Below are 10,733 nucleotides of genomic sequence, written 5' to 3' on the forward strand. Positions count from 1 at the left end.
AATTACATGGGTGTAGTCGAATTTTGGCATTGGTGTTGGTACATCAGAAGCGTTTTCTGTTAAAGAGGTCTCTTCCTTCAATTTCTTATGCATTAGTTGCGATGTAAATGGAATAGATCCTCATATTACATAGTTCTAACTCTACGCACTTGTAGCCTAATAAAACAAGTGAAACAATTATTAAAATCGTTGCCGAACGTGATTAAAAAACAGATAGCCAAAAGTACAACTGCCATAAAAAACTACACGCGAAAATTTACATTTTTATTATAAAATTGATGCTCGCCCTTTTCTTCTCGAACTCGCTCCTTTTTTTATAAATAAATTTCGCCATTCGCGAGATGTTTATGATCCTGTAATAATTGAGGTAAATAACGTAGTTAACATCAATATTTATGCGCCGTAAACAATTCTCCTGTTCTATTTTCGCTATTATTTTCCTTCGGTATATGTTTTTTTATTAGTCTTTGCGAAGAGAAATTATACCGTTTGAAAAACTAAGTGAGCTGCGCCAATTTATTCGATTAAGCTTTTAGGGAGAAGTTCGTAAAACTATCGAATGTGACTGTGAAGTCTTTATATTTTCGTGTTTGGACACCGAAAAAAATACTTTATCGCTGCAATAATGTGGAAAGTTAAATACTTAAAAAAAGTTGAAGCGTCTAGTTTATTACGAATGCGGCCGCGGGGTGGCGGGGGAGATACTAAATTTTGGGGTGGTTTACGCCTTTTCGACTTGTTTTTAAAGTGACTCTATTTTTGTATTCTTTTTCAGGGTTTACGGTGAACGGAAATCGCTTCTTGGATTTTCGAATTACCGCCGAGCCGAGTCAGTCGATGCAAGAGCTGCGCGTTAGGGCGGCTTCCCTCTGGCTGAAGGCGGACTTGAGGAAGCGGCCGCTCACCAGCTGCCAACAGTTTCTGTGGGCATTTAGGGTTAAGGAAACGCCAAATTTTTCGAATAAGTTACAAATTGAGGAGGTGAGTTTACAGTTTGTTACACTCTGGGCTTCGCCCTCTTTCAATTTTACCTTACCCTTCACCCTTAGTGAACACTGAAAATAAGTTTCAAAGTTGTAACTTGACAGGAAAGATGGACTTGTGTCTAAAACCTAAAACCACCAGCAGATAATTATAGACTGAAGGAATGGAATCTGGCAACCGGCAGCAAGGGAGCGTACCTTCAGAAACTGAATACTGAAGGCCGGAAACTACAGACCGGAAACCGGAAACTGCATACAAGCACATTTTAGTGGGAAAATCGGAAATCAGATTCTGAGAACCGAAAACACTAAGCGAATCGGCAACCAGCAAAAGCAAATTCAACAGTAACTGAAAACCGTAAACCGAAATTCTGAACCAATTAAAACCTTTTACATGAATTTTCTGATTGGCACTTCGTGTATTAGGAGCTGCAACACCTCCTCGCACATTATAACCTCCTCATACCAAATTGGAAAAGATTTAAAACGAAATTTGGCTTCGAAATATTTTTGTGGGTGATGGGAAAAGACCTCCTCATCCATTATGTTCTCCTGGTAGCCAGACAAAATTTTACAAGAATTTTCTGATTGGCACTTCGTGTATTAGGAGCTGAAACACCTCCTCCCACATTATAACCTCCTGATACCAAATTGGAAAAGATTTAAAACGAAATTTGGGTTCGAAATATTTTTGTAGGTTATGGGAAAAGACCTCCTCGACTATTATGTTCTCCTGGTAGCCAGGCAAAATTTTACAAGAATTTTCTGATTAGCACTTCGTGTATTAGGAGCTGATACACATCCTCGCACATTATATCCTCCTGATACCAAATTGGAAAAGATTTAAAACGAAATTTGGCTTCGAAATATTTTTGTGGGTGATGAAAAAGACCTCCTCAACCATTATGTTCTCCTGGTAGCCAGACAAAATTTTAGGAGAATTTTCGATTTGCACTTCGTGTATTAGGAGCTGAAACACCTCCTCGCACATTATAACCTCCTGATACCAAATTGGAAAAGATTTAAAACGAAATTTGGCTTCAAAATATTTTTGTGGGTTATGGGAAAATACCTCCTCGACTATTATGTTCTCCTGGTAGCCAGACAAAATTTTACAAGAATTTTCTGATTGGCACTTCTTGTATTAGGAGCTGAAACACCCCCTCACACATTATAACCTCCTGATACCAAATTGGATAAGATTTAAAACGAAATTTGGGTTCGAAATATTTTTGTAGGTTATGGGAAAAGACCTCCTCGACTATTATGTACTCCTGGTAGCCAGGCAAAATTTTACAAGAATTTTCTGATTAGCACTTCGTGTATTAGGAGCTGATACACATCCTCGCACATTATATCCTCCTGATACCAAATAGGAAAAGATTTAGAACGAAATTTGGCTTCGAAATATTTTTGTGGGTGATGGGAAAAGGCCTCCTCAGTCATTATGTTCTCCTGGTAGCCAGACAAAATTTTACAAGAATTTTCTGATTGGCACTTCTTGTATTAGGAGCTGAAACACCTCCTCGCACATTATATCCTCCTGATACCAAATTGGAAAAGAGAAAACTAAATTTAGCTTCGAAATATTTTTGTAGGTAATGGGAAAGGACCTCCTCGACTATTATGTTCTTCTGGTAGCCAGACAAAATTTTACATGAATTTTCTGATTGGCACTTCGTGTATTAGGAGCTGAAACACCTCCTCGCACGTCATAACCTCCTGATACCAAATTGGAAAAATTTAAAACGAAATTTGGCGTCGAAATACTTTTGTGGGTGATGGGAAAAGACCTCTTCGACTATTATGTTCTCCTGATAACCGGACAAAATTTTACAAGAATTTTCTGACTGGCACTTCGTGTATTAGGAGCTGAAACGCCTCCTCGCACATTATATCCTCCTGATACCAAATTGGAAGAGATTTAATACGAAATTTGGCTTCGAAATACTTTTGTGGGAGATGAGAAAAGACATCCTCAGCCATTATGTTCTCCTGGTAGCCAGACAAAATTTTAGAAGAATTTTTCAATTGGCACTTCGTGTATTAGGAGCTGAAACACCTCCTCGCATATTATAACCTCCTGATACCAAATTGGAAAAGATTTAAAACGAAATTTGGCTTCGAAATATTTTTGTGGGTGATGGGAAAAGACCTCCTCGGCCATTATGTTCTCCTGGTAGTCAGACAAAATTTTACATGAATCTTCTGATTGGCACTTCGTGTATTAGGAGCTGAAACACCTCCTCGCATATTATAACCTCCTGATACCAAATTGGAAAAGATTTAAAACGAAATTTGGCTTCGAAATACTTTTGTGGGTGATGTACTAGAGGAATAAAATCTGGTGGAGGATATAGACCGGAAACCCCGACCCAAAACGCAGAAATTGCCAACTAGATACTAGTGGACACTCAAATAAGAAACTGGAAACGGAAAACTGATAGTTGCAAATTGAACCTAATGGTTTAGCACTGGAAATTGGTAACTGGAACCAGCGAACCAGAATTCAGGAACTAGCAACTACACGCCGTGTAGTAAAATGAAAGCTTAGTCCTAGTGGAAAATCAAATAGGAAACCGGAAACGAGAATGTTAATTTTGCTTGCTGAACCTAAAATTTGGCACTAGAGGTTTGTAACCGGAAACAGCGAACCAAAATTCAGAAACCAGCCGTGTAGCAAAAAGAAATCTCAGTCCTAGCGGAAACTGAAACAGGAAACTATAAGCCACTATAAACCGTGTAGTAGAAGGGAAACTAGGAACTAGTGCAAACTCAAATAAGAAACCGGAAACTGAAAGCGCGGGATTACTGAATCGAGAGGTTGGGCACTGGAAGCCTGGAAACTGGAAATTTTAGATCAGGACAGGCGAACCGAAATTGAGAAACTAGCAACTATAAGCCGTGTGGCAAAAAGAAACCTTGGTCCTGGTGTAAAATCAATATGAACCGGAAACTGAAAGCTAAAAGTTTCTAACTGAATCGAACGGTTTGACACTAGAAATTGGTAACCGGGAACAGCGAACCGAAATTTAGAAACTGATAACTATAAGCTGTGATAGCAAAAAGAAGAAGACTTAGTCCTAGTGGAAACTCAAACATTAAACCGGAAACTGAATCTAAATGTTTGATACCGAAAAGTGGTAACCGGGAACACCAAACCGAAGTACAGATACTAGCAACTGTAAGTCAACTGACAAAAAAGCTGGAAACACGAACAGGAAACCGGAAACCAAATCTAACGGTTTTTCAATAATTTCTAGTACAGTGCCCAATCCCTTGTACGAGGATCTCGGTATGAATGTTAGGCTTGTTTCTCAACCTTTATACCATAGCAGATTTCTCTGTGGTCCGGTAGAGAGGGCTCGTCCCAGACCCTCCATCCCACTATTATGCCTGTTAGAGAGGAGAAGGAAAAGTTAATATCCTGGGCTTCTTTCCTGTTCTTGGTTACAAATTCTGATTCATTGCCTTGATTATCTCTGGTTCCTCTGATAAGGAAAACTCTAAAAGTACTCACCTATACGGTTTGTGTCCGTGCTATCCCAGTGCCGGCGATGGTAGTTGGCGTCACACCTGTTCCTGTATAATATTGTGCGCTGGTGGCCGCTTTCGCCCTGTGTAGGTTCACCTGAATAAATTTCGGCCATTATGGACCATGGCTCTATCGTGTGTCCCCCTTGCGTAAATGAGGAGGGACGTCTCCTTTCCTGATCCTGCACTTGAGCAAAAACCTTTCTCTTGGCTTTGGTTGAGCCACGACCAGGGTTTGCTCGTATGATTGGGTCAGTTGAGCTTCTCCCAAATTTCATTGGAGTGCTCCTGGTGGGTTTTGCTTTGAGTGTTCCGCCAGAGGCTCTTTTGGTTTTGAGGATCCAGCGTCTCGGAAGGTTTTCTTTGGAGGTGTAGGTGCACCTTCGCTTTCCTCCGTAGAATGAGGAGTTGAGGGAATGGAATGGTGTCTTTAAGGGCGTTATTTGCACTCCCATCTGAGGACAGAACTATCCCTTTTCCTCCTCTTCTCGCCTTTATTTTGCTGGGTTTTTCTGAGTTAGGGTTGTATCCAGCAGCTATTTTTAGCGCATTTCTTAAGAATTAAATACAAGTACAAATTGTGCACACCCCTTGTGCAGGTATACCGCATTTTTTATAAACACCCCTACGAAATTTCTTCCATAAATAAGCAAGCTGGCACTGCACATGCGCAATACCAAATTTTGAAACTGTTGTTAAATTTTGTTTTATTCCAAGTGGTTATGTATCAAATTTTATTTAAATGCCCAATCGTTATATTTCTTCCAAACGTCCTAATCGTAATCGCCCTTTGTGGGTACTTTCCTTTGACTCTTAAGATATAAGGAATTATAACCGATCAAGACAAGGGATCGAGGAGGAAGACTATGGTTAGTATAAATTAATTCCTTTCGTTGAGACCTTTCATTAGAGTACCATGAAGGATAAAACTAGTTCCACTCCCTCTTCCCCCCTCTTCCCACTACCCCGTACTTTGATAAGAGGACAAAAAGAAGGGCAGTAGTTTGTAGAAAACTGTTCCTTTCGTTGAGACCTTTAATTAGAATACAATGAGAGATAAAATTAATGTTTACCCCCCCCCCCTCAGGCCCCGTCACTCACTGATCGCTCGAAAAAGGATCGACGGGAAAGTTATAGTTTGTACAAATCAATTTATTTCGATGAGACCTTTCATTAGAATACCATGAAGGGTAGAACATGTCCCCCCCCCCCCCAATTTTCTAAAGTTTAACTTGGCACCACCACCACTAAAGGCAAGCGTATGCACATTATGAGACCAATTGGTTGTCGTATGTAAAAGTGATGCACGTTTTACTTTCAAAAACAGCATTTCAGGAAATAATTCGTGGGGGGGGGGGCCTTTTAGACAGCGAAATTTGATTGCCGTCTGGCACACCTTGAAGGTATAGGCTACCTACTGCAAAAAATTTCAGGACTCTAGGACCATTCCCTTAGAAGTAGTTCAAAACGGTAGAAGTGGGTCCGGACGGACAGACGGACGAACGGACGGACAGACGGACGAACGGACGGACAAATCGCAAACAATAGCACATTTTTTTCATTCTTAAAAAATGCGCTAAAAATGTGCTATTGTTTGCGTTTTGTCCGTCCGTCCGTCCGGACCCACTTCTACCGTTTTGAACTACTTCTTATCGGAAGAGGGTACTCATAAAGGGCGATTGAGACGTCTGCAAGAAATATATCCATTGGTGACCTTGTTTTAACCTCTTGCAAGCGGCTCCACAAACCTTTATTTGTGACGTAGGCTCTAATTGCATGCCCTCCACAGGTTTGTTTAATTCACTTATCTCTTCTGAGGCCACCGAGGCGTTACTCGAAGCTTTGGGGTTTTCAAGTGTGCCTTTAGAGAAATGGATGATGACACTGTCTAGGCTGGTGTCTTCGTAAAAGGCTAAATCAGCGGTGGTTAGAGGTAGCGACTCCTCTGTTTCCACCTTGATTTGGATATGGTTCACCTTACTGTCATTCAACGACCTCAGAGCACTGAGGTTGTTACCAGGGAGCACCACTGGGAGGTTGACAGCCGGCTGGCCAGGTTTTGTTAAACGCTGAGGAGAGTTTGTATTTTGGAACGTGGTGGTCAGAACCAGTGATGCCGGACCGTTCTCCCTGGTTTACTGGGAGCACCAAACCTGCTTCTTCCAGATCCTACGCCGATTTCCCCCGACCATTGCCCCCCGTCACTCGCAACTATAAGCAAAAAGGTAGCTAGGAACCTGTGGAAGCTCAAATAGGAAACCGGAAACTGAAAGCTAGGGGGGGGGGGGACTATTTTAGTATTACTTGGCGTGTTGCCACGATTTGCCTAATTAACTTTGGAATAATTTCATTATTTCCAGGAGGACTTCGGCACGCGCCAGGAGATCGACTCGAAAAACAACGGCTGGCAGAAGCTGAACCTGACCGACACCGTCCGAAGCTGGCTCGCCGAGGGCGAGACGGACAGGCTGCGGATCCTGATCGACTGCAGCTGCAGCTGTCCGAGCGTCCACCTGCACCTATCGGACGCGGGCGCGGAGAGGCGCGCGAATCCGAACCGGCCGTTCCTCGTGATATACACCGATCCAAATATATCAAAGCGCGTAAGGAGAAGAGCGTTAGACTGCTCGCCCGATTCGGGCAACCAATGCTGCAAGCAACGATTTTATGTGAGCTTTAAGGAGTTGGGTTGGGACGATTGGGTTATCGCGCCGCAGGGGTACTACGCTAACTACTGTCGGGGCGACTGCGGTAATCATCGCACGCCGGACACCTACGTTACTTATCATACGCATGTGATAGAAGAGATGAGAAAGGCGCAGCACCTCAGCGGAATGCAGCCGTGTTGTGCGCCCTTAAAGTTTTCCAGTATGAGTTTGATTTATTTCGGACCCGAAAGTAATATTATTAAAAGGGACCTGCCGAAAATGGTCGTGGACGAATGCGGATGCCCGTAGACTTGTATTTTTAAACTTAGATATGGTGTTATCAAATTTAAATGAAATGAACTCGTTTATATTTCATAGTTAAAATTGAGGTTAGGTAAATTTTTGGTAAGCAAAATTACGAAGGTGGCGAGTGTTGTGTTCAAGTTTCAAATAAGGTAGGTATGAAGATGGTGTTTTACAATAACGGTCGCGTCTCGGTCTCGATCTATCCGCCCAGATTGAAAAAGGACGCGGATAGACCGATACTGTCGGCGCTTGCGCTGGACTGTCGGGATCCTAACCTAAAATCAACTGACTATTAACGCTTAACCATACCATAGTTGTTAATTAGAATATTAATTGTTTAAACTGAGGCAATCAAAATTTTGAAAATTATTGACACTTTCGCTTTTCATTCCATTCCTTCTTTCATATCAAGGGTGTGTTCGGTCAAGCTTCTTTTCAAAATGTTGGTTACCTTAAGCGAATTTGTGATCATTACGAATTACCAGAATGATATTTTGTTTTATTTAAGTGTTGTTGTTGATTACTATACCTGTGATTGTTTTTGCAATATTTTTATATTTTATTTATTTATCAAGCGCGGGTTTCTCAACGCGACTATCGGATTGAGCACGTCGCGTCGAGACACCCTGTATAATCCACGTGCTTTTCGTATTGTTTCAAACAGACTGTAAGATAAGTGAAACATTACGCATGACAATAACGAATTATTAAAAAAAAAGAAGAAAAATTAAATGTACTTCAGTCTACGCAATAATTCATATATAGACGAACAAATAATTACTAGTCCATATTTATCTTATTCTTGTAGTTACACAGCTTTCAGAATTGAGCAAAGTTTTAAGTGAAACTTCTTTACAGGGTTTTCCGTTTTTAATATTGTTACGTAGAGTTTAAAGTGAGAGGAAGTGTTTGTAAAGAGTTTCATTTAATTAGCAATTACCCGCACTATTAAGAGAGAAAAAAAATATTTGAAAACGCTCTGTTGCAAAAAATATACCTACAAAGTGTATGCCTTAATTAAGAAGATACCTACCTATAACGCTAAAGAACTGATAATTAGTTGTAATTGTGGTATTTAAGTTTCTTTTTTTAGTCCGAAACGGTTGGCGGTAACTGATTGTTGCATTAAATCGGGCCACCCTGTACATAACTGCGGAATTTGAAGCGTTCCGCTATCAATGAAAAGCTTTAAAAATTAAATTAAAATTCCATTATTTTTCGGCGACTATTTCTACACTTCAAAGGGACTTATTTCTGGCTTAATTAGTAAATTTATTTTATGTTGCTGAATTAGCAAACAAATAACGCTTAAACATTTCTTTCAACTATTAGCCTGCTTCTTTATTCTAGATGCCTAATTCAATTCAAATTGTTGATCATTATAAAGTGAAACTATTTTTTTTCATTTCCGTATATTCGCATTGGAATTTTTATTTACCACGAATTGAATTAATTAACTCGCTTAATTAGAAAAAACCTCAATTAAAACTTTGCTAAAATCATTTTACCTACTCACCTACTCCCTTTTTGCTTTGTTTAAATAACAAAAACTGAGTAGAAATTAATTTATGTTACTTAAATTGGAGTTGATAAGCAATAATTACCGTTTAATTTCGTCTCATTTAGAAAGACATCAATTTATAAATTAATACCGGTTGATTCTAACTAGGGGTTGAATCGAATACATTTTCCCTACTTTATTTTTGCTTTGCTTAATTAGGATAAAATTTAATTAATTGTAATTTCTGCTACTTACTCAAATTATCGTTGAATCTTAAGAGGACAATTCGCTTTAAAAATGAAACGTAGAAACTGATACATTTTCTCTACTTTATTTTTTGCTTCGCTTAATTGGCAAAAAATTAATTATGATTAATTTCTTTTACTTATCCGCCGTCTGCTTCACTTCCACGTGCTTCATTTACGAGGACAAATAATTCCTAAATTAAATACTGTTGTTAGATCAAAAAATTTAACTAATTGAAGTTCAGTTTATGGCTTCTTGTAATCTATCTAAAAATATATTCACATAGAATTTCTCTATTTTATCTTTGGCTCTGCTTAATTGATAAAAATTAATTGAAATTCGACTAATTATTGTATAATTTTAATTACTTCAATAATCTCTCTAAAAATAAAACTTAAAATCAGATTTACTTTATTTTATGCAAAAAATTAATTCGCTGAATTAACAAAAATTCATTGTAACCAATTATTCCGATTTGCTCAAATTAACTCGGAATTTTAAGCAAAACAGCAATAATTGCAGTCTAATTTCACCGTTACTTGTCTAAGGAGACATTAATTCACACATTAATTGTGTGATCAAGCAAAATTTAATTTTATTTTTGGTTAAATAAATTCATTTTTGATAACTTAGTGAATCTCATTTTCGAATTCCGTTGACAATTAAAAATGACTGCATTTGGGGTTGAGTCGTTTAATTTCTATGTCCACATCATAGAGACAAATTAATTCAAGTTGATTTAAATTAAATTAATTAATTTCCACTATCTACTCAAATGAATATGGCTTATTAAACCAAGCAGCAGTAATTCCCGATTCTCCATTTGGATCCTTTGAGAAGACATTAATTCATCAATAAATTACGTTAGGTGATTGACAATTAACATTCCTTTTTGTTTATACTCAGTCGAAAATGAAGCGATTGTTATTATTTTTGGCTTAACTAGCATTTTTGGTGTAATTATCAGAAAATTAAACATTAATTAGCAATTTTATTTTGAAGTGTTGAATTAGCAAACAAATGGCGCTTAAACCTTTCTTTAAGCAAAAATTGCTTCAAACTGTTAATAATTATAAAATGTACTTATTTTGTACCAAATTATCCATTTAAGTGTTCACCATTTTTTTTCATTTGCCGATATTCGCATTAACATTTTGTATTTACCATCAATTGGATTAATTTATAATTTAATTAACATCACTTAATTAGGAAAAACTCAATTAAAAGTTTCATTGATTTAGATACAAGTTATCTATTTTCTTTTTGCTTTGAAATAATTGAAATTAATTTCTGTTACTTAAATTAACGGCGACGAGCACTAATTACCGTTTAAATTTTCCATTACTTGACATCTTAAAAACGAAATAGATAAATTAATTACCTTTCTTGGATCGAAAAATTCAACTAATCGAAAGCTATTTTTAACTCTTTCGATAATCGCTCTAAAAATAAGACGTAGAATGATTTACTTTGTTTTTGCTTTGCTTAATTAGCAAAAAATTAATTAAAGGTAGG

The 10,733-nt window shown here is 38.1% G+C and overlaps 1 protein-coding gene across 1 annotated transcript; it reads left to right on the forward strand.

The window, feature by feature from the left end:
* The first annotated feature begins 481 nt into the window (after positions 1-481).
* LOC116165959 (inhibin beta chain) lies at positions 482-8,807 on the forward strand. Its single transcript, XM_031480743.1, has 2 exons — positions 482-981; positions 6,878-8,807. The coding sequence occupies exons 1-2, from the start codon at positions 838-840 to the stop codon at positions 7,472-7,474; spliced, it is 741 nt and encodes a 246-aa protein (XP_031336603.1). The 5' UTR covers positions 482-837; the 3' UTR covers positions 7,475-8,807.
* Positions 8,808-10,733: the final 1,926 nt, after the last annotated feature.

Source organism: Photinus pyralis, unplaced genomic scaffold, assembly GCF_008802855.1.
Source record: "Photinus pyralis isolate 1611_PpyrPB1 unplaced genomic scaffold, Ppyr1.3 Ppyr1.4_LG3a, whole genome shotgun sequence".
NCBI classification, from domain to species: Eukaryota; Metazoa; Arthropoda; class Insecta; order Coleoptera; family Lampyridae; genus Photinus; species Photinus pyralis.

What these genes read in the sequence shown, in the direction of transcription:
- LOC116165959 (XM_031480743.1), top strand. Translation starts at nt 838, where the DNA reads ATGCAAGAGCTGCGCGTTAGGGCGGCTTCCCTCTGGCTGAAGGCGGAC. An exon ending in ATAAGTTACAAATTGAGGAG is followed by an intron (nt 982 to 6,877) that starts GTGAGTTTACAG and finishes CATTATTTCCAG; the next exon opens with GAGGACTTCGGCACGCGCCA.